Source organism: Cherax quadricarinatus, chromosome 41, assembly GCF_038502225.1.
Source record: "Cherax quadricarinatus isolate ZL_2023a chromosome 41, ASM3850222v1, whole genome shotgun sequence".
Lineage (NCBI taxonomy): Eukaryota > Metazoa > Arthropoda > Malacostraca > Decapoda > Parastacidae > Cherax > Cherax quadricarinatus.
Genome location: NC_091332.1, coordinates 25,087,962 through 25,113,812, shown reverse-complemented (window position 1 = coordinate 25,113,812; position 25,851 = coordinate 25,087,962). Strand labels below are relative to the sequence as shown.

Here is a 25,851-nt window from a genome sequence, read left to right as displayed (position 1 = left end):
CACCTGGCTCAATAATAACAACCTTGCCAACCACACCTGGCTCAATAATAACATCCTTGCCAACCACACCTGGCTCAATAATAACATCCTTGCCAACCACACCTGGCTCAATAATAACACCCTTGCCAACCACACCTGGCACAATAATAACACCCTTGCCAACCACACCTGGCACAATAATAACACCCTTGCCAACCACACCTGGCTCAATAATAACATCCTTGCCAACCACACCTGGCTCAATAATAACACCCTTGCCAACCACACCTGGCTCAATAATAACACCCTTGCCAACCACACCTGGCACAATAATAACACCCTTGCCAACCACACCTGGCACAATAATAACACCCTTGCCAACCACACCTGGCTCAATAATAACATCCTTGCCAACCACACCTGGCACAATAATAACATCCTTGCCAACCACACCTGGCTCAATAATAACACCCTTGCCAACCACACCTGGCTCAATAATAACACCCTTGCCAACCACACCTGGCTCAATAATAACACCCTTGCCAACTACACCTGGCACAATAATAATAACACCCTTGCCAACCACACCTGGCTCAATAATAACACCCTTGCCAACCACACCTGGCTCAATAATAACACCCTTGCCAACCACACCTGGCTCAATAATAACACCCTTGCCAACCACACCTGGCACAATAATAACACCCTTGCCAACCACACCTGGAACAATAATAACATCCTTGCAAACCACACCTGGCTCAATAATAACACCCTTGCCAACCACACCTGGCACAATAATAACATCCTTGTCAACCACACCTGGCACAATAATAACACCCTTGCCAACCACAACTGGAACAATAATAACAACCTTTCCACCCACACCTGGCTCAATAATAACACCCTTGCCAACCACACCTGGCACAATAATAACACCCTTGCCAACCACACCTGGCACAATAATAACACCCTTGCCAACCACACCTGGCACAATAATAACACCCTTGCCAACCACACCTGGCACAATAATAACACCCTTGCCAACCACAACTGGAACAATAATAACAACCTTGCCAACCACACCTGGCACAATAATAACACCCTTGCCAACCACACCTGGCACAATAATAACACCCTTGCCAACCACACCTGGCTCAATAATAACACCCTTGCCAACCACACCTGGCACAATAATAACACCCTTGCCAACCACACCTGGCACAATAATAACAACCTTGCCAACCACACCTGGCTCAATAATAACAACCTTGCCAACCAAACCTGGCTCAATAATAACAACCTAATAACAATAATAGCACCCTTGCCAACCACACCTGGCTCAATAATAACAACCTTGCCAACCACACCTGGCTCAATAATAACAACCTTGCCAACCACACCTGGCACAATAATAACAACCTTGCCAACCACACCTGGCTCAATAATAACACCCTTGCCCACCACACCTGGCACAATAATAACACCCTTGCCAACCACACCTGGCACAATAATAACACCCTTGCCAACCACACCTGGCTCAATAATAACACCCCTGCCAACCACACCTGGCACAATAATAACAACCTTGCCAACCACACCTGGAACAATAATAACACCCTTGCCAACCACACCTGGAACAATAATAACACCCTTGCCAAGCACACCTGGCTCAATAATAACACCCCTGCCAACCACACCTGGCACAATAATAACAACCTTGCCAACCACACCTGGAACAATAATAACACCCTTGCCAACCACACCTGGAACAATAATAACACCCTTGCCAACCACACCTGGAACAATAATAACACCCTTGCCAACCACACCCGGCTCAATAATAACACCCTTGCCAACCACACCTGGCTCAATAATAACACCCTTGCCAACCACACCTGGAACAATAATAACAACCTTGCCAACCACACCTGGCTCAATAATAACACCCTTGCCAACCACACCTGGCTCAATAATAACACCCTTGCCAACCACACCTGGCACAATAATAACAACCTTGCCAACCACACCTGGAACAATAATAACACCCTTGCCAACCACTCCTGGCACAATAATAACAACCTTGCCAACCACACCTGGAACAATAATAACATCCTTGCCAACCACACCTGGCTCAATAATAACAACCTTGCCAACCACACCTGGCTCATTAATAACAACCTTGCCAACCACACCTGGCACAATAATAACAACCTTGCCAACCACACCTGGAACAATAATAACATCCTTGCCAACCACACCTGGCTCAATAATAACAACCTTGCCAACCACACCTGGCTCATTAATAACAACCTTGCCAACCACACCTGGCACAATAATAACAACCTTGCCAACCACACCTGGCTCATTAATAACAACCTTGCCAACCACACCTGGCTCAATAATAACAACCTTGCCAACCACACCTGGAACAATAATAACATCCTTGCCAACCACACCTGGCTCAATAATAACAACCTTGCCAACCACACCTGCCTTTGTTGATCTTTCACGGAAATTATTACCAAGAATTTCATATTTTCAATTGATAAGTAGACAGCAAGTTAGCTATACAAAAAGTGGCAGAATGAACCAGTAAGATAATCTAAGGCGATTAAATATAATTACAAACATGTCACGTGAATCATGCAGACGAATTACTGTAAACAAGAAATTATTACGGTCAAGAACAACGTTAAAATGGAGAGCTAGACACCACGTACTCGGTGTGTGTGTGTGTGTGTGTGTGTGTGTGTACTCACCTAGTTGTACTCACCTAGTTGTGGTTGCAGGGGTCGAGTCCAAGCTCCTGGCCCCGCCTCTTCACTGGTCGCCACTAGGTCACTCTCCCTGAACCATGAGCTTGATCGTACCTCTGCTTAAAGCTATGTATGGATCCTGCCTCCACTACATCTCTTCCCAAACTATTCCACTTCCTGACTACTCTGTGGCTCAAGAAATACTTCCTAACATCCCTGTGATTCATGTGTGTCTTCAACTTCCAACTGTGTCCCCTTGTTACGGTGTCCAATCTCTGGAACATCCTGTCTTTGTCCACCTTGTCAATTCCTCTCAGTATTTTGTAAGTCGTTATCATGTCCCGCCTATCTCTCCTGTCCTCCAGTGTCGTCAGGTTGATTTCCCTTAACTTCTCCTCGTAGGACATACCCCTTAGCTCTGGGACTAGTCTTGTTGCAAACCTTTGCACTTTCTCTAGTTTCTTTACTTGCTTGGCTAGGTGTGGGTTCCAAACTGGTGCCGCATACTCCAATATGGGCCTAACGTACAAGGTGTACAGGGTCCTGAACGACTCCTTATTAAGATGTCGGAATGCTGTTCTGAGGTTTGCCAGGCGCTTCAGGAGATGTGCTTGGTGTTATACTCACCCCAAGATCTTTTTCCTTGAGTGAGGTTTGTAGTTTCTGGCCCCCTAGACTGTACTCCGTCTGCAGTCTTCTTTGCCCTTCCCCAATCTTCATGATTTTGCGCTTGGTGGGATTGAACTCCAGGAGCCAATTGCTGGACCAGGTCTGCAGCCTGTCCAGATCCCTTTGTAGTTCTGCCTGGTCTTCGATCGAATGAATTCTTCTCATCAACTTCACGTCATCTGCAAACAGGGGCACTTCGGAGTCTATTCCTTCCGTCATGCCGTTCACAAATACCAGAAACAGCACTGGTCCTAGGACTGACCCCTGTGGGACCCCGCTGGTCACAGGTGCCCACTCTGACACCTCGCCACGTACCATTACTCGCTGCTGTCTTCCTGACAAATATTCCCTGATCCATTGTAGTGCCTTCCCTGTTATCCCTGCTTGGTCCTCCAGTTTTTGCACTAATCTCTTGTGTGGTACTGTGTCAAACGCCTTCTTGCAGTCCAAGAAAATACAATCCACCCACCCCTCTCTCTCTTGTCTTACTGCTGTCACCTTGTCATAAAACTCCAGTAGGTTTGTGACACAGGATTTCCCGTCCCTGAAACCATGTTGGGTGCTGTTGATGAGATCATTCCTTTCTAGGTGTTCCACTACTCTTCTCCTGACAATCTTCTCCATGGCTTTGCATACTATACATGTCAGTGACACTGGTCTGTAGTTTTGTGCTTCATGTCTGTCTCCTTTTTTGTGTGTTTGTGTGTGTGTGTGTGTGTGTGTGTGTGTGTGTGTGTGTGTGTGTGTGTGTACTCACCTAGTTGTACTCGCCTAGTTGTGGTTGCAAGGGTCGATTCCAAGCTCCTGGCCCCGCCTCTTCACTGTTCGCTATTAAGTCACTCTCCCTGAACTGTGAGCTTTATCATACCTCTGCTTAAAGCTATGTATGAATCCTGCCTCCACTACATCGCTTCCCAAACTATTCCACTTCCTGACTACTCTGTGGCTGAAGAAATACTTCCTAACATCCCTGTGATTCATCTGTGTCTTCAACTTCCAACTATGTCCCCTTGTTGTTGTGTCCCATCTCTGGAACATCCTGTCTTTGTCCACCTTGTTAATTCCTCTCTGTATTTTGTATGTCGTTATCACGTCCCCCCTATTTCTCCTGTCCTCCAGTGTCGTCAGGTTAATTTCCCTTAACCTCTCCTCGTAGGACATACCTCTTAGCTCTGGAACTAGTCTTGTTGCAAACCTTTGCACTTTCTCTAGTTTCTTTACGTGCTTCGCTAGGTGTGGGTTCCAAACTGGTGTCGCATACTCCAATATGGGCCTAACGTACACGGTGTACAGGGTCCTGAACGATTCCTTATTAAGATGTCGGAATGCTGTTCTGAGGTTTGCTAGGCGCCCGTATGCTGCAGCAGTTATTTTGTTGATATGCGCCTCAGGAGATGTGCCTGGTGTTATACTCACCCCAAGATCTTCTTCCTTGAGTGAGGTTTGTAGTCTCTGGCCCCCTAGACTGTATTCCGTCTGCAGTCTTCTTTGCACTTCCCCAATCTTCATGAGTTTGCACTTGGTGGGATTGAACTCCAGAAGCCAATTGCTGGACCAGGTCTGCAGCCTGTCCAGATCCCTTTGTAGTTCTGCCTGGTCTTCGATCGAATGAATTCTTCTCATCAACTTCACGTCATCTGCAAACAGGGACACTTCGGAGTCTATTCCTTCCGTCATGTCGTTCACAAATACCAGAAATAGCACTGGTTCTAGGACTGACCCCTGTGGGACCCCGCTGGTCACAGGTGCCCACTCTGACGTGTGTGTGTGTGTGTGTGTGTGTGTGTGTGTGTGTGTGTGTGTGCAGGATTTGTAAACAGTGAGTAAATCTAAACAATAGTTTTGTGAGTCTGTCATCAGTGAACGGTTCAAAACAATCACAGAAAACATTACAACTCTTAAACATTCAACAAAACGCTACTTCTGGTTTTAAAAGATGCAAATAAACACCAAGAAATGTTTATTAGAAAACGTTTCGGTCCTGGGACCTTGATCACTTATGCCCGTCATCATGGGACCCAGGATAGAAACATTTTCTAAGAAAACATGTAGTGTTTGCTTACCTGACTTTTTAAACCACATGTCAGTAACAAAGACTTACAACAAAATGTATCTTGCATGCAGGCCAACACACATGCAGGCCAACACACATGCAGGCCAACACACATGTGGGTCAACCCACACGCAAGAATCCAAACCAACATTATTGCATAATACATCTAAGTTTCCAGGAAAGAGTTATAAAAGAAAGACGTCAAAACTGATAATTACAAAACTGTTAATAAAGTAACAAGAGCTGTATCTGCAACTCGAAAGATACGCACTCCAGAGTGCGTACTGTGAGTACGCAAAATCAACGAAATTAAAAGAAAGCATAAACACTGATTTAGCCGATGTGAAATTTCCTAATCGCAATAATGTGGTAGGATTGGTATGGAACACAGTAAGACGATGAGCCTCAAAGAAACTATCAACCTTGCTGTAAACTTAATGTTCTTTATTGATGGAAGTATTACAATGCTTTGGTCTACTATGACTTGTCTCATCAGTTCCTACAAAAGACGCAATATCTGTACAAGAAGCATCGAAACTTAGACAGTTGAGGGACTTCTCTCCACACTAAGTCGAATTTGGAGAGAAACCTCCGCAGATTTTACACAACTCCAAATTAAATATACTTGACAAACAAGTGCAGGAAGGTAGGAGTTACACACTGAGTTCTGCGATGCTTCTACTAAAGCTATGACATGAGTGATGCAGAAGGAACCTTTTTACTCAAAACAGTTTCACGACCTGAACTGACAGAACTCTGTGGCTGACATATTAGCAATCTATCTTCACAAAGTTCTCAACTATCTTATCCTAGAAAAAAAAACATGCTGGAGCAATAATGAATCAGTTCTTCGGTGCTCAAAAAAAAGGCTAAGAGTCAACGGGTCTGTGTACAGAATCGAGTCTCAGAAATTAAGATACACAATGGTTTTCACATCTTCGACCAAAGAGAGTAGAGCTGATATAATAATAATAATAATAATAATAATAATAATAATAATAATAATAATAATATCTTTATTTCTACAACTACATGTACATACTACATCAATGACATACTACTATACAGAAAGCCCCTTGTTATGCAGAGCACTTCAGGCAAATTAGGTCAATTCTGTCCCAGGATGCGACCCACACCAGTCGACTAACAACCAGGTACCTATAGTATTTTACTGCCAAGTGAACGGGGACAGCAGGTGTCTTAAAGAAACATCGTAATGCTTCCACCCGTACCGAGGATCGAATCATGGACCTCAATGTGCGAGTTTTGGTGGCTAAAACTCCCGCTTCACACACGGAGGGCCCGGGTTCGATTCCCGGCGGGTGGAAATTCCGACACGTTTCCTTACACCTATTGTCCTGTTCACCTAGCAGCAAATAGGTACCTGGGTGTTAGTCGACTGGTGTGGGTCGCATCCTGGGGGACAAGATTAAGGACCCCAATGGAAATAAGTTAGACAGTCCTCGATGACGCACTGACTTTCTTGGGTTATCCTGGGTGGCTAACCCTCCGGGGTTAAAAATCCGAACGAAATCTTATCTTATCTTAAAGCCTAACATCTCAAAATCTTCAAATTCATAAAACTTAAGAAACTGAATTATATGTTCTCTGACTCTGTCAGATACTGGGTGAAAGAAATAAGTCTTCTCTACAGAATACAAATCTCTCTGAAATTAAAAAAACTGAATCTGATTCACTCATGTCTTTATCTATACTCAAAGGAGATTACGAGATGTCAAGGACAGATTCACAACTATTATTTATGCAAGGAAGCAATACATCTAGTATTAATACCCTAGGATCACTGACTAACCAAACTGACTACTAATAAAACCAACAGCAACATGATGTAAGGTGGACTCCAAGATGCACTACACTATATCAGAAAAATCTTACTTGAAACCTGAAGAACGTTATTGTACGAAGAAACAATTAATGAACTGTATAACATGTCTCAACACTGATGTATGGACATGTCAGTGTCCTGGTCTCCCACAGTATCCTGATGAAGGTAAGTAACAGCAGATGTATGGACATGTCAGTGTCCTGGTCTCCCACAATATCCTGCTGAAGTAACAGTAGATGGAAAAACATGTCAGCACTCTGGTCTCCCACAGTAAGTACCAGGAGTCAACTATACTGAGCCAACAATTTTAACTACAACAGCAAACTTCCCAACACAGTATAATGTGTTTACCAGTGCAATTACGAGAACACTGACACAGCAGCTGAATTTTCATCAAGTTCTTTCAAAGGTTTGCAGCCAAAAGATCGTATCGAAAATGTATCATTTTAAACAAAGGATACAGTTTTATTGCTGGTGCTGCTTACATCAACAAACTATTTGATCAAACAGAGGTTCGGTAAAGGACAAATTAATGCCAATATCGTCGGAAAAACTCTCTCTCCCAAAGCTTCCCTGGCAAGGAGGGTTTTATGAGAGAATGGTCAGTGGGTGAAACTATGCATAATGAAGATTTCACCACCGAAGGTTCAACTAAAAATTCCGAACAGTTGAAACAAGGGCTAAAAACAGAGTCAACACTTGACTCCTGACTTGTGTCACTGACGAACTAGACAACTTAAAAAGTGTTTGGTACATCACACTTAATCTGTGGACATAGACTTGAACCAGCGCCTCCCATGAAAGACAGTGAAATACTAAGAGTACTGTACTTACCTTGCCCCGTCTTATGTTGCGGAACACAACTCTCCTCAAAGATTTGCTAAGTTATACCATGAATTAAGGAAACATCCTGGACTTCACCTTACGAAACAGACAAAGAAAATGCGATAGTAATTATGGAAAAGGTAGATAATAATGGAAGAATGAACATATTATTAGAAAACGTGCCCCTTAAACAGCTATGTAAATGAACACGGCAAGAAAATTTTGTGCGATTACCTCACGTCACAGAGAGCACTCCAGTGGGGCTGAGTCTCCTGCATATAAAATATCTAAGAAATTAATTACAATGATCACTGACACTGACGATCCAAGATCTCAATGGACTTTAGTGACCATATACTTTCTTGCTAATCGAACAACCAGGACAATCGAAGTCTTGAACAAAGATGTCACGAATATATAGACAATAAGTAAATTAGTATTGTCAAGAGTTACACAGTGTTAAAGACCTTAACTTCTCAGGAAACACAACACTATGAATTTGACTGAAGAGACGAAGAGCAGTGATGGTTAATTAAATTAAAGGGAAAATTAAAGGGAAAATAGCAAGTGAATAACACTTACCAATAGTAAACATTACCTAGCCTTCCCTCCCCCCAGTGTGGGGGGATATATACCTCCATACAAGGGAGGCAGAAGGGGTACCACCATACAAGGGAGGCAGAAGGGGTACCACCATACAAGGGAGGCAGAAGGGGTACCTCCACACAAGGGAGGCAGAAGGGGTACCACCATACAAGGGAGGCAGAAGGGGTACCACCATACAAGGGAGGCAGAAGGGGTACCTCCACACAAGGGAGGCAGAAGGGGTACCACCATACAAGGGAGGCAGAAGGGGTACCACCATAGAAGGGAGGCAGAAGGGGTACCTCCATACAAGGGAGGCAGAAGGGGTACCTAGAAGGGAGGCCATACAACAAGGGAGGCAGAAGGGGTACCTAGAAGGGAGAAAGAAGGGGTACCATACAAGGGAGGCAGAAGGGGTACCACCATAGAAGGGAGGCAGAAGGGGTACCTCCAGAATGGGTACCACCATACAAGGGAGGCAGAAGGGATACCACCATAGAAGGGAGGCAGAAGGGGTACCACCATAGAAGGGAGGCAGAAGGGGTACCACCATAGAAGGGAGGCAGAAGGGGTACCACCATACAAGGGAGGCAGAAGGGGTACCACCATACAAGGGAGGCAGAAGGGGTACCTCCATACAAGGGAGGCAGAAGGGGTACCACCATACAAGGGAGGCAGAACGGGTACCACCATAGAAGGGAGGCAGAAGGGGTACCTCCATACAAAGGAGGCAGAAGGGGTACCACCATACAAGGGAGGCAGAAGGGGTACCTCCACACAAGGGAGGCAGAAGGGGTACCACCATACAAGGGAGGCAGAAGGGGTACCACCATAGAAGGGAGGCAGAAGGGGTACCTCCATACAAGGGAGGCAGAAGGGGTACCACCATAGAAGGGAGGCAGAAGGGGTACCTCCACACAAGGGAGGCAGAAGGGGTACCACCATACAAGGGAGGCAGAAGGGGTACCACCATAGAAGGGAGAAAGAAGGGGTACCACCATACAAGGGAGGCAGAAGGGGTACCACCATACAAGGGAGGCAGAAGGGGTACCACCATACAAGGGAGGCAGAAGGGGTACCACCATACAAGGGAGGCAGAAGGGGTACCACCATAGAAGGGAGGCAGAAGGGGTACCACCATACAAGGGAGGCAGAAGGGGTACCACCATACAAGGGAGGCAGAAGGGGTACCTCCATACAAGGGAGGCAGAAGGGGTACCACCATACAACGGAGGCAGAAGGGGTACCACCATAGAAGGGAGGCAGAAGGGGTACCACCATAGAAGGGAGGCAGAAGGGGTACCTCCATACAAAGGAGGCAGAAGGGGTACCACCATACAAGGGAGGCAGAAGGGGTACCACCATACAAGGGAGACAGAAGGGGTACCACCATACAAGGGAGACAGAAGGGGTACCACCATACAAGGGAGGCAGAAGGGATACCACCATAGAAGGGAGGCAGAAGGGGTACCTCCACACAAGGGAGGCAGAAGGGGTACCACCATAGAAGGGAGAAAGAAGGGGTACCACCATACAAGGGAGGCAGAAGGGGTACCACCATACAAGGGAGGCAGAAGGGGTACCACCATAGAAGGGAGGCAGAAGGGGTACCTCCATACAAGGGAGGCAGAAGGGGTACCACCATACAAGGGAGACAGAAGGGGTACCACCATAGAAGGGAGACAGAAGGGGTACCACCATAGAAGGGAGGCAGAAGGGGTACCACCATAGAAGGGAGGCCGAAGGGGTACCACCATAGAAGGGAGGCAGAAGGGGTACCACCATACAAGGGAGGCAGAAGGGGTACCACCATACAAGGGAGGCAGAAGGGGTACCACCATAGAAGGGAGGCAGAAGGAGTACCACCATAGAAGGGAGGCAGAAGGGGTACCACCATACAAGGGAGGCAGAAGGGGTACCACCATACAAGGGAGGCAGAAGGGGTACCACCATACAAGGGAGACAGAAGGGGTACCACCATACAAGGGAGACAGAAGGGGTACCACCATACAAGGGAGGCAGAAGGGGTACCACCATACAAGGGAGACAGAAGGGGTACCACCATACAAGGGAGACAGAAGGGGTACCACCATACAAGGGATACAGAAGGGGTACCACCATACAAGGGAGACAGAAGGGGTACCACCATACAAGGGAGGCAGAAGGGGTACCACCATACAAGGGAGACAGAAGGGGTACCTCCATACAAGGGAGGCAGAAGGGGTACCACCATAGAAGGGAGACGAAGGGGTACCACCATAGAAGGGAGACAGAAGGGGTACCACCATAGAAGGGAGACAGAAGGGGTACCACCATACAAGGGAGACAGAAGGGGTACCACCATACAAGGGAGGCAGAAGGGGTACCACCATACAAGGGAGGCAGAACGGGAACCACCATACAAGCGAGGCAGAACGGGTACCACCATAGAAGGGAGACAGAAGGGGTACCACCATAGAAGGGAGACAGAAGGGGTACCACCATACAAGGGAGGCAGAAGGGGTACCACCATACAAGGGAGGCAGAAGGGGTACCACCATACAAGGGAGACAGAAGGGGTACCACCATAGAAGGGAGACAGAAGGGGTACCACCATACAAGGGAGGCAGAAGGGGTACCACCATAGAAGGGAGACAGAAGGGGTACCACCATAGAAGGGAGACAGAAGGGGTACCTCCATACAAGGGAGGCAGAAGGGGTACCACCATAGAAGGGAGACAGAAGGGGTACCACCATAGAAGGGAGAAAGAAGGGGTACCACCATAGAAGGGAGGCAGAAGGGGTACCACCATAGAAGGGAGGCAGAAGGGGTACCACCATACAAGGGAGGCAGAAGGGGTACCACCATACAAGGGAGGCAGAAGGGGTACCACCATACAAGGGAGGCAGAAGGGGTACCACCATACAAGGGAGGCAGAAGGGGTACCACCATACAAGGGAGGCAGAAGGGGTACCACCATAGAAGGGAGGCAGAAGGGGTACCTCCATACAAGGGAGGCAGAAGGGGTACCACCATACAAGGGAGGCAGAAGGGGTACCACCATACAAGGGAGGCAGAAGGGGTACCTCCATACAAGGGAGGCAGAAGGGGTACCACCATACAAGGGAGGCAGAAGGGGTACCACCATAGAAGGGAGGCAGAAGGGGTACCTCCATACAAAGGAGGCAGAAGGGGTACGACCATACAAGGGAGGCAGAAGGGGTACCACCATACAAGGGAGACAGAAGGGGTACCACCATACAAGGGAGACAGAAGGGGTACCACCATACAAGGGAGGCAGAAGGGATACCACCATACAAGGGAGGCAGAAGGGGTACCTCCATACAAGGGAGGCAGAAGGGGTACCACCATAGAAGGGAGACAGAAGGGGTACCACCATAGAAGGGAGGCAGAAGGGGTACCACCATAGAAGGGAGGCAGAAGGGGTACCTCCATACAAGGGAGGCAGAAGGGGTACCACCATACAAGAGAGACAGAAGGGGTACCACCATACAAGGGAGACAGAAGGGGTACCACCATAGAAGGGAGGCAGAAGGGGTACCACCATAGAAGGGAGGCAGAAGGGGTACCACCATACAAGGGAGGCAGAAGGGGTACCACCATAGAAGGGAGGCAGAAGGGGTACCACCATACAAGGGAGGCAGAAGGGGTACCACCATACAAGGGAGGCAGAAGGGGTACCACCATACAAGGGAGGCAGAAGGGGTACCACCATAGAAGGGAGACAGAATGGGTACCACCATACAAGGGAGACAGAAGGGGTACCACCATACAAGGGAGACAGAAGGGGTACCACCATACAAGGGAGGCAGAAGGGGTACCACCATACAAGGGAGACAGAAGGGGTACCACCATACAAGGGAGACAGAAGGGGTACCACCATACAAGGGATACAGAAGGGGTACCACCATACAAGGGAGACAGAAGGGGTACCACAATACAAGGGAGGCAGAAGGGGTACCACCATACAAGGGAGACAGAAGGGGTACCTCCATACAAGGGAGGCAGAAGGGGTACCACCATAGAAGGGAGACGAAGGGGTACCACCATAGAAGGGAGACAGAAGGGGTACCACCATAGAAGGGAGACAGAAGGGGTACCACCATACAAGGGAGACAGAAGGGGTACCACCATACAAGGGAGGCAGAAGGGGTACCACCATACAAGGGAGGCAGAACGGGTACCACCATACAAGGGAGGCAGAACGGGTACCACCATAGAAGGGAGACAGAAGGGGTACCACCATAGAAGGGAGACAGAAGGGGTACCACCATACAAGGGAGGCAGAAGGGGTACCACCATACAAGGGAGACAGAAGGGGTACCACCATACAAGGGAGACAGAAGGGGTACCACCATACAAGGGAGGCAGAAGGGGTACCACCATAGAAGGGAGACAGAAGGGGTACCACCATAGAAGGGAGACAGAAGGGGTACCTCCATACAAGGGAGGCAGAAGGGGTACCACCATAGAAGGGAGACAGAAGGGGTACCACCATAGAAGGGAGACAGAAGGGGTACCTCCATCCAAGGGAGGCAGAAGGGGTACCACCATAGAAGGGAGACAGAAGGGGTACCACAATACAAGGGAGGCAGAAGGGGTACCACCATAGAAGGGAGACAGAAGGGGTACCACCATACAAGGGAGGCAGAAGGGGTACCACCACAGAAGGGAGACAGAAGGGGTACCACCATAGAAGGGAGACAGAAGGGGTACCACCATACAAGGGAGGCAGAAGGGATACCACCATAGAAGGGAGACAGAAGGGGTACCTCCATACAAGGGAGGCAGAAGGGGTACCACCATAGAAGGGAGACAGAAGGGGTACCTCCATATAAGGGAGGCAGAAGGGGTACCACCATAGAAGGGAGACAGAAGGGGTACCACCATAGAAGGGAGATAGAAGGGGTACCTCCATACAAGGTAGGCAGAAGGGGTACCACCATAGAAGGGAGACAGAAGGGGTACCTCCATACAAGGGAAGCAGAAGGGGTACCTCCATAGAAGGGAGACAGAAGGGGTACCTCCATACAAGGGAGGCAGAAGGGGTACCACCATAGAAGGGAGGCAGAAGGGGTACCACCATAGAAGGGAGACAGAAGGGGTACCTCCATACAAGGGAGACAGAAGGGGTACCACCATAGAAGGGAGACAGAAGGGGTACCTCCATACAAGGGAGGCAGAAGGGGTACCACCATAGAAGGGAGGCAGAAGGGGTACCACCATAGAAGGGAGACAGAAGGGGTACCACCATAGAAGGGAGACAGAAGGGGTACCACCATACAAGGGAGGCAGAAGGGGTACCACCATAGAAGGGAGGCAGAAGGGGTACGACCATACAAGGGAGGCAGAAGGGGTACCACCATAGAAGGGAGACAGAAGGGGTACCACCATAGAAGGGAGACAGAAGGGGTACCTCCATAGAAGGGAGACAGAAGGGGTACCTCCATACAAGGGAGGCAGAAGGGGTACTACCATAGAAGGGAGACAGAAGGGGTACCACCACAGAAGGGAGACAGAAGGGGTACCTCCATACAAGGGAGGCAGAAGGGGTACCTCCATACAAGGGAGACAGAAGGGGTACCACCATAGAAGGGAGACAGAAGGGGTACCACCATAGAAGGGAGACAGAAGGGGTACCTCCATACAAGGGAGACAGAAGGGGTACCACCATAGAAGGGAGACAGAAGGGGTACCTCCATACAAGGGAGACAAAAGGGGTACCTCCACATAAGGGAGACAGAAGGGGTACCTCCATACAAAGGATGCAAGGGGCATACCTACACATAAAGGAGGCAAGAGGTATACCTCCATACAAGGGAGGCAGAAGGGGTACCTCCATAGAAGGGAGACAGAAGGGGTACCACCATAGAAGGGAGACAGAAGGGGTACCACCATAGAAGGGAGACAGAAGGGGTACCACCATAGAAGGGAGACAGAAGGGGTACCTCCATAGAAGGGAGACAGAAGGGGTACCTCCATACAAGTGAGGCAGAAGGGGTACCACCATAGAAGGGAGACAGAAGGAGTACCACCACAGAAGGGAGACAGAAGGGAGACAGAAGGGGTACCTCCATACAAGGGAGACAGAAGGGGTACCACCATAGAAGGGAGACAGAAGGGGTACCTCCATACAAGGGAGGCAGAAGGGGTACCTCCATACAAGGGAGACAGAAGGGGTACCACCATAGAAGGGAGACAGAAGGGGTACCTCCATACAAGGGAGACAAAAGGGGTACCTCCACATAAGGGAGACAGAAGGGGTACCTCCATACAAAGGAGGCAAGGGGCATACCTACACATAAAGGAGGCAAGAGGTATACCTCCATATAAGGGAGGTAGGGGGTGTACCGCCATATAAGGGAAGAAGGTGCATCTCCATACAAAGAGCGGGTAGCACAAAACTTCTCTCAGGTCTCAGGTGTTCAACACACTTCCAGAGAATCTCCTGAGTCACTCTGGCCAAGAATGTCTAGGCTGGAGCAGAGCTTTTGAGAGATGAGAGCCTCATACCAGCGAGAACACCAGCACTGACACCACCTGAACCCAAGACGTGCTATACCCGGTTACAGGGCGTTGACAACGATTGTATCTAACTGCTACACCACTTGTGCTGAAGACTCACCGTGCCCTTGTTATAGGGCTGCCCCCGCCATAGGGCTGTAAACGATACTCTACTTAACACGAATGCTCACCGTGCCCCTGCCACAAAGCTGAAAACGGTACATCACTTGTACAAACTCCGACATTCCTTAGAGCCACTGCTGGGTTATCATATGGAGGAGACCCGGGCCAAGACCCGTCCTGGCAAACCTGCTTGAACGTGAACCTGGTACGGAGCATTCTTGAATCACATGTGATGCTGATGACACACTTTCCTGGTGTCAAGGCCAAGTTGACAAATTTTCATGACAAGAATTGTTGGTGAAAACTCCAAACCATCACTTTTTACGTCACAATTTATAAGCATTTAGTTTAATATAACGGTAGTCAGTGTTAAGGGACACCCTATAATTGAAGAGAATATTGACATACAGACATGGGTGCTACAGCAAAGGATGTCACTCGTGGAAAATGATGCAAGGGTCAGGAAAATTTCTGTGCCGGAGGTGATCAAAATGCAGAGGGTAGCTCAGTTAGGTTGTACAGGAGGACAAGACGCACGGCCAGGTGCGGGAACCTGGCCTTGTGGCCGCATTAGCCAGGTTAAACTCTTATCTAATGGTAATAAATAACTCCAGACAAAAAGAATGACGAAAATGGTCTTGAAAACCGAGACATTTGTGCAACATTTGGGAATCTTCCTGAGGAAACGTTTCGCCAGCCAGTGGCTTCTTCAGTCCAATGTTGAGAATAACAGGGAAAGATGAGGAGTTTAAGGTAATCAAGTATCTCAGTCTGGAGACGATGTGTTCAGTACATCAATCTCAATATTGATGTACAATCTCAAGATTGGTGGAATGAATACATCGACTTCAGGCAGAGGGACTGATTACCTCAAAATCCTCATCCTTCCCTGATAATCTCTGTATTAGACTGAAGAAGCCACTGGTTGGTGAAACATTTCATCATTAAAAATTCCCAACTGTTGCACAAGTGTCTCATTCTTCAAAAAGAATGTAGTTAGTGACAGTAAAATAACAAGAATCAATGATGGTCTGACAAATAGCACTTCAGAAGCGTAAATAAAAATCGCTCATATATATGTAACCAAACTGGAAGAATATGTCCAGTGAAGTAAATTAACACAGACTAATGATGGTGAGTTCAATCTCGGCGTCAACTAATTAGAACTTCGTGCATTTCCAATTTTCAGATCCAATTAGATGACTCCCTCCAGTAGGCCAGAACACATCAGTTCCGGTCTCCGTATGCATGTAAATAATTATTTACAGATTTAAAAATAGGTTACACAGATATACGAGAGGACTGAGTTTGATTAGGAACTGCCTAATATGGGTTACTGAAGCTAATTTTCCGGGAGGCTTTACGAATAGGTTGAACCAATATGTAAATGGAAATGTTTGGATTTGAGGAGCTGCCTAATATAGGCCAGTAAGCCTTCTGCAGTGTTCCTCCATTATGTCATAAAGAGTATGGTAAGTCGTTTAAGCTCAAAACCAGTCTTGCTAAGAAGCTGTAACATCCTCTTAGGTAGGATTACAGATTACAAGACTAATTAACTACAGATCATGAGAGAGGGGGTTGCTTGCTGCCCAATATGAACACACGTCAACAAAATGAAACTCAGATAACCTGGAACAATTAAATATATTGGTTAGGATAAACCCCGGAACACCATTCATCAGCTCTTGCTACAGCTATAGCGTCATTGTTTTATAGTAACATCAGAGGTGCGCAGGTTGCAGGCTGCTGTTGCAGGTTGCAGGCTGCTGTTGCAGGTTGCAGGCTGCTGTGCACTTACACGATATTGAAAGGTAACTACTAAGTATCACTGTTTAGTAAATTAGAAATAATTAACCATGCAAATTCTTCACATCTTGTATCTCTCACTTCATCACATCATCACCTCGTACTCCTGTTCCTCCTTCACGTAAAATATATCAACCTGCACCTAGAATAGATCTTTAAATATATGGTATATCTACCTCTTGTTGTTCCTCGTCAGCGTCAGTGATGCTGCCAGCAGTATCCTCGTCTTCCACACCTTGACCGACCTCCTTGCTACCATCAAGCTTCGATATCTGGATGATGTCATGATTGCTGGTTTGCCTGGAAAAGGTATGTCAACATTCACTACACAAGTAATATTCTCACCTGTGTTCTTAAGAATAATACAAAGACAAAGCATGTTACGTTTGTTTTATTACATAGTTAATATTCCCACCTCAGTTCTTAACTAATATAACGATTTTAATAGTTGAAAATAAATATAATGAATGTGCAATAAGAGTCATGTGCAGTGTTATCATAATTTACCGAAGAAACGTTTGGCCACAACTGGCTTCTTCAGTCCTTCGCCACGTTTTATGGCGAAGGATTACACATGTGTCTTATTTCACACTTGTCGGTATCAGTACTATCTCTTATCCCACTACAACTAATAACTAAGACCACATATATAGCGCAAAGACATTCGAAGTTTAAAACCAGAATGATTAAAACTTAACAAGAAGAGATATGGAAAAACAACTGTAAATTGCACTGATGGATTTAGAAAATGTGTGTGATAAGAGTGGATAAGGAGCAATGTGGCAATATTGCAAATGAATAGAGCAAGTGATTTATTCAACCCAGTAGAGAAGCTTGATGAGGGAGCGCAGTTCAGGTTAGGTTATTAGGTAAGACACATATGCAACAGTTAGGTATCTTTATTATGAAACGTTTCGCCTACACAGTAGGCTTCTTCAGTCAAGTACAGAAAAGTTGATAGAAGCAGAAGATACTTGAAGACGATGTAATCAGTCCATCACCCTTAAAGTTTTGAGGTGGTCAGTCCCTCAGTCTGGAGAAGAGCATTGTTCCATAGTATGAAACAACCTGTCGGTATTTTATACCATTTTAATGTTCAGGTTAGGTTATGCCGAGGAAAGACACATTTCCCAGTAAAATAGCCTTCAGGTTACAACGTACGATAACAGCATAGTTGTCATACGAGTGTTAGAAATGAAACATGCAAAATGAAAATTGAGACAATTGATCTTTTCTGATTAAACATATCTTTCGGTGGTTGTGATGCACATGTAAACATGTACATTACAACCACTGGACAGTTGCTAAGAATCTACAGTTAATTCAAGCAAGCGAGGCCTGGTCACAGACCGGGTCGCGGGGGTGTTGACCCCCAAAAACCCTCTCCAGGTATATTCCAGGTAAGCGAGACACTGAGCATACAGCTCCACTACTTTGACTAGAAATAGGTAAAAATGAAGTAGTGATAATTGTAGTGATTTAACCATGCAACAAAAATATGTATCGGTACTACTACTACTACTCGAAGGAACCAAATAATATTGACAGTCAGAGGTAAGTAATAGCCGTAGTTGTGATGTCAGAACACTGACTGTGTAGGTCACTTAGCGCTCATAACAGTAAACTTACAGTTTAAACATCACACATAAGGGGTTTACAGACTGGGAGGAAAATCAAAGACATGGGGAAATATGGAGGAAAATGTTGCATGGGAGAAACATGAGTGGAAGTATTTTTAAAATTGGGAGTTTAGTTAAAAATAGTGAACGCTGTCATTTATAATATTCCTTCCCTTAATGAGTTAGACACGTGTAACACTTGGGTATTTTTATTGGAGAGATGTTTCACCTGGCCAGCAGGTGTCGTGCTGCTGACGCAAGCTGTGACACTAGTGTCTCCTGCAATTGTAACACTTAAGGCTCATAGTGGTAAAAAAAAAAGACGTATAACAAGAAGCTTCTTGAAACATCAAAACAATACAAGGTCTCCTGTACCAACGTGTCTTTTCAACCACCTGTCCGTTACTGAATTCAGTAAGCAGAAATGAGAATTCATGACTGTATAAACTCATGACTATCGTTCTGAATTAAATAGTTTATCACTACCGGAACTTGCCTAAATAACACACAGATGTTGAGGTCCTGCTCCCAGTCCCATTATATGCCTCTCAGCATGTACCGCATACCCCAAGGATGAGTATGCGGCGCATAACAACATAAACTAGCAACTACCTTTTCGGTTCACAGTCATATCCTAACCTGACAGATATAATGGGCCCAGATTAGACAGGACACATTTGAGTGCCAGGAGTATAGCCAACAATTCAGCTTGAAAGGTGGCAGCCCAATTATTTATGTGGGACCCTAAGTCAAGGCAGGAGCCGTGGGTCTGTTCCACCAAGACCTCAACACCAGTGGTTGGTGAACGCGGCCATCAGTGTTATTACCGTGGAGATCAAATACAGATTGTGTGGGCGAAACGTAATCAATAAAGGATCGCATTATTCTGCATTTGTGTCTATTTTTTTAGTGTTATTACCGCATATTGATGGTATACAACACCAGCAAGTAAATGAATAAGACACTGTGCAACACTCTGGTATTTCCGAAACGTTTCTCCTGTGCAGCAGGTTTCTTCAGTCGAATACAGAGGTGACTAAGATACTTGTGACAGTGACTGGGCAGCCTTGTAGGAAGTGAAGAAAATTTCAAAACCAAACATCTGAAAAACTACTTTTCCACTTTTACTGGTTTGGTAATAGAGTTGTGGATGAGTGGAACAAACTCCCAAGTACCGTTATAGAGGCCAGAACGTTGTGTAGCTTTAAAAATAGGTTGGATAAATACATGAGTAGATGTGGGTGGGTGTGAGTTAGACCTGATAGCTTGTGCTAACAGGTCGGTTGCCGTGTTCCTCCCTTAAGTCAATGTGACCTGACCTGACTAGGTTGGGTGCATTGGCTTAAGCCGGTAGGAGACTTGGACCTGCCTCGCATGGGCCAGTAGGCCTGCTGCAGTGTTCCCTCGTTCTTATGTTCTTATTATCTCTGTCACCTCTGTATCTGACTGAAGAAACGTGCTGGGCAGTAGAAACGTAATATGCGCCACTTACCTTTATTACCTCCCTCTTTACTCTTTTCCTTTACCTATCCTTCTCCCCCCCCCTAACTTATCGAACTTCTGGTGAAAGTATCTCATCATATGATTCTATACCATTATGTTTTGAGTGTCCTCTAAAGAACATTTTTTTTAATGGGAATGTTGGAATATAAAGATTTGGAAAAGGATAATTCACATAATGGAGGGAATGTCGCTGCTGTCACTTAGAGTAAGGTTTTTACATACTGGGTCACGGGTTACTAACATTAGAGAATGTTGTCATACTGGGCGTCAAGCTACACTATCAACCATGTTGAGAAAAATAGACACAAATGCAGTATAATGCGATCTTTTATTGACAACATTTCGCCCACACAGTAGGCTTTCTCAATAACAAATCGCATTATACCGCATATGTATTTTTTCCATCGTGTCGATATTTTATACCACTTATCTCACAACCACGTACATACCCAGAATAGTATACGTAATTTCTTATGCTGTTGGACGTAGTAACTGTTAAGGTGATGAGCCAAATCCAACATTCTACAAATTCACGAAGTATTTCAAAACACGAAAATGATGACTTTTACCGTAAGGATAACAAATGATTATTTAGTTTATTGGGCGTTGAAGATTATTGACTATGTTGTTATTATAATAGCAGCATGTTACCTTTACGCTACATGACTCTTACTCTACAATGTCGACTCTGCAAAACTTGTACATAAAATTCACGCAGTAAATCACAAAGTAAATGTTAGATCCCAGATTGATTTTCAACTATTTCTCAAAGAGCATAACTAGTTTCAGTCTGGTTCAAGAACCAGATATAATAACCAAGAAACAAATCTGATAATACAGAAATCTTTGTTTAAAATCTAAGATGTATATGAGAAGCTGACCGTGCTATCTATGGAGCCTTAAATATAAACAACACCGCCTAACCTAGTAATATTGTACGCACATGCAGAGCTAAGTTACGTTGCCTAATTATTATAATTATAATCTTTATTTCTACAAGTAAATGATACAAGGTATGCAGACCTAGCTGGCATCAATGACATACTATAAAGAAAGTCCCATATTATGCAGAGTATTTCGAGCAAATTAGGTCAATTTTGTCCCTAGGGTGCGATCCACACCAGTCACCTTATACCCAGGTACCTAATTATAGCTAGGTGAACTGGGACAGTATCTTAAGGAAACTCGCCTTAATGTTTCCACCCATATCGGGGATCGAACCACTGACCTTATTAATGTATGAGATGAGTGCGCTACCAACCAAGCTAAGGAACACCTAAACTAAGAAGACTATCACTGAAGACATCGACAGAGTGTAGTGTACACTACCTAACCTAGGATACTACACTTAAATCTAAACAATACTAATAAATGGAGTTCAATGGTACCGAGCTTGTAAGCAGTGTATGGCAGCTGATCTGGTTGACACGCCATTAACAGCAAATTTTTCATACAAGAGTAGGAAGTTAGGAGCCAGGGTAGCGTGTGCTCCTAGTGTAAAGAAGGCAAAACAAATGCCAAATTAGGTAACGTGAATGTCGGAGATGTAAAGAAGCCAGACACCAGGTCGCCTGAGTTGACATTTACACGGCCCAGCGGAGGCTGATGGCAGAGGCTAGCGTCACACATCCTCCACCAGAAGATCAAACACAAAGCCAAATAAATGCTAATGATGAGCAAGAAAATTCATTGTGGACATAATAATGGTATACAATACCATTATCATATTCACACTGTCAGACTCGGCAACACAACGGTATGTTGGTGTATAGGTGTCCCGTAGCTCGATTGCTAGCCATTCGGCTCACACACTGAGGTCAGGGGGTCGATCCCCGGTACTGGCTGAAAGAAACATTAGGATGTGTTTCCTAAGACACCTGCGGTCCATGTTTACTTATCAGTAAAATAGGTACCTGGGTGTTAGTCGACTGGTGTGGGTCGCATCCTGGGGACAAAACTGACATAATTTGCCCGAAATGCTCTGCAATACAAGCGGCTTTCTATACAGTAGTATGTCATTGATGTCAGCCAGGACTGTATACCTTCTATATGTACTTGTAGAAATAAAGATTATTATTATAGAGGACATCTTCGACATTTTTTTTTTTTACCTGACCACTAGCTACGGGTGAGAACGGTTGTATTTGAGAGAGACCTTCCTAGTAGGTTTGCTCCTCTCAATGATTACATTCTTCTAGTGGGCCCTGTCTTTCCTGTCCTGTCAAGATTATACGCGCTTTGTCTTTGACGGTTGCTTCAGCTGCCCATTGTTCCAGACTATGAAGCAGAACTCTCTTCACCCTGAGAGACTAATCACCTCAAAACTACATTTTCGAGGGTGATGGACTACATCGACTTTAAATCTTTACTGCTTCAGCTGCCCCCTCTGTATTCGACTGAAGAAGCCTAATGTGTAGGCGAGAAAACTCTTTAAAGTGTTTTAAAATGAGTAACAATTCTCTGAGAAACAAGTGAACAAGAACAAGTACATCGTAGCTCACTGGGAGACTTGGGTTCAATTCTGGGAAGGACAAGATGTATGGATAAGTCTCCTAACACCTAATGTCTCGTTAACCTAGGAGATAGTCTGTTAGGAGGGGTCAACTTCCTAGGAAAGAACCTAAGAATCCCAAAAGAAATAAACCACATTGCTTAACTTGAATTATCCCAAGTTAACCCTCCTGGGTTATACACAACCCGCACATACGAGAAAGAAACTTATGACGATATTTCGGTCCGACTTGGACCTCCTGGGTTGTTAGTGTGGATATAGTCTCCTAGTGTGAGAATATACAGGGCGTCCATATTAAATCTGTACAATTAGAAATGAACTCGATTTCTGAACCGAATCACAATATTGGAAAATGGTTTCTGGCATAGCTTGAACTAACAATTCCATATTTATTATGTCGACGTAATCAGTCCACCAGTCTTGAAAAGACTGATGGACTGATTACGTTGACTCCAGGCTGAGGGACAAACTTTCTAACCAATCGAACACAAAGAGTAGTGGTAAACAGAGTTAAATCGGAAGCTGCCATAGTGAAGAGCTCTGTTCCACAAGGCACAGTACTCGCACCTAGCCTGTTCCTCATCCTCATATCAGACATAGACAGAGATGTAAACCATAGCTCTGTATCCTCCTCTGCAGACGATACTAGGATCTGCATGAGAGTGTCATCCATTGAGGACACGGCAAATCTCCAAGAAGATATAACCCAAGTTTTATAATGGGCAACGGAGAACATTATGATGTTCAATGAAGACAAATTCCAAATACTCCGTTATGGAAAACTGGAGGAAATAATAACTAGAACTGAGTATACTGCAAACTCTAATCACACAATAGAGCGGAAAAGTAATATGAAGGACCTGGGAGTGGTAATGTTCCAAAATTTCACCTTTAAGGACCACAACAGTCCCACTATAACATCTGCGAGGAAACTGAGGAGATGGATAATGAGAACATTCAAGACAAGAGATGCCAAGCCATTGATGATCCTTTTTAAATCACTTGTTCTCTCTAGGTTGGAATACTGCTGTACATTAACATCCCCATTCAAGGCAGGTGAAATTGCAGATTTAGAGAATGTACAGAGAACCTTTACTGCACATGTAAGTTCCATCAAACAGCTAAACTAATGGGAACGTTTGGAAGCACTTGACTTGTACTCACTGTAGCGCAGATAATCTACACCTGGAAGAGCCTGGAGGGACTGGTCCCTAATCTGCACACAAATCACTCCCTACGAAAGCAAAAGACTTGGCAGGCGATGCAACATACCCCCAGTGAAAAGTAGGGGCGCCATTAGTACACTAAGAGAAAACACAGTAAGTGTCCGGGGTCACAAGACTGTTCAACAGCCTCCCACCAGCCATAAGGGAGCTGGACAGACACCTAAAGTCAGTGCCGGATTAGCCGGGCTGTGGTTCGTACGTTGGACTACGTACGGCCAGCAGTAACAGCCTCGTTGATCAGGCCCTGATCCACCAGGAAGCCTGGCCATAGACCGGGCCCCGGGAACGATGATCCCCGGAATGCCCTCCAGGTAGACCTCATACTCCTGCTCTTCACCATGTTGCTACAATAAACACACACCAAGTGTTACACACGTGTCTAATTTATCAGGGAAATTTTTGGAATATCTTGGGGTTTGTAGGAGCCAATTTTCCAATTTTACTGAATGAATTGCATAAATTAAAATACGAACTGGCTTTCATGGGATAATTTACAAATGGCTCGACTGCTCGACATCAAACACTCAGCTGCCAATTTCCAAAATTTTACTCCAGCCTCTTATTTGCTCTTAGTAGCTCATAGGCTGTATGTGAACTTAGTAGCTCATAGGCTGTATGTGAACTTAGTAGCTCATAGACTGTATGTGAACTTAGTAGCTCATAGGCTGTATGTGAACTTAGTAGCTCATAGGCTGTATGTGAACTTAGTAGCTCATAGGATGTATGTGAACTTAGTAGCTCATAGGCTGTATGTGAACTTAGTAGCTCATAGACTGTATGTGAACTGTATCATAGACTGTATGTGAACTTAGTAGCTCATAGACTGTATGTGAACTTAGTAGCTCATAGGCTGTATGTGAACTTAGTAGCTCATAGGCTGTATGTGAACTTAGTAGCTCATAGGCTGTATGTGAACTTAGTAGCTCATAGGCTATATGTGAACTCCAGTTTCTTAAAAAAAGAAACTATTTTTTCTTTTAGGAATGTAGAGAATTTCTGTTAGATAAATGAGAAGAAAACAAAACATGGAATATTAATCTTGATTTGTGTTTCTAAGTTTCCCCCGAGTCTGGTGAGTCATTACTGTATCGTAGTCTGGTGAGTCATTACTGTATCGTAGTCTGGTGAGTCATTACTGTATCGTAGTCTGGTGAGTCATTACTGCATCGTAGTCTGGTGAGTCATTACTGTATCGTAGTCTGGTGAGTCATTACTGTATCGTAGTCTGGTGAGTCATTACTGTATCGTAGTCTGTAGTCATTACAGTATCGTAGTCTGGTGAGTCATTACTGTATCGTAGTCTGGTGAGTCTGTATCGTACTGTGAGTCGTATCGTAGTCTGGTGACTCATTACTGTATCGTAGTTGGTGAGTCTGTATCGTAGTCTGGTGAGTCATTACTGTATCGTAGTCTGGTGAGTCATTACTGTATCGTAGTCTGGTGAGTCATTACTGTATCGTAGTCTGGTCACTCATTACTGTATCGTAGTCTGGTGAGTCATTACTGTATCGTAGTCTGGTGAGTCATTACTGTATCGTAGTCTGGTGAGTCATTACTGTATCGTAGTCTGGTGAGTCATTACTGTATCGTAGTCTGGTGAGTCATTACTGTATCGTAGTCTGGTGAGTCATTACTGTACCGTAGTCTGGTGAGTCATTACTGTATCGTAGTCTGGTGAGTCATTACAGTATCGTAGTCTGGTGAGTCATTACTGTATCGTAGTCTGGTGACTCATTACTGTATCGTAGTCTGGTGAGTCATTACTGTATCGTAGTCTGGTGAGTCATTACTGTATCGTAGTCTGGTGAGTCATTACTGTATTGTAGTCTGGTGAGTCATTACAG

At 45.3% G+C, this 25,851-nt stretch overlaps 1 protein-coding gene across 2 annotated transcripts in view; it reads right to left on the bottom strand.

Annotated features, from left to right (window-relative positions):
- Positions 1 to 25,851, bottom strand: part of LOC128695977 (phosphatidylinositol 3,4,5-trisphosphate 3-phosphatase TPTE2) — a 602,430-nt gene that overhangs the window by 187,479 nt on the left and 389,100 nt on the right. For both annotated transcript variants that reach the window (XM_070093099.1, XM_070093098.1), the window contains one exon: positions 17,324 to 17,447. In XM_070093099.1, coding sequence (XP_069949200.1) covers positions 17,324 to 17,447 — 124 coding nt within the window. The remainder of the gene's footprint in view (positions 1 to 17,323; positions 17,448 to 25,851) is intronic.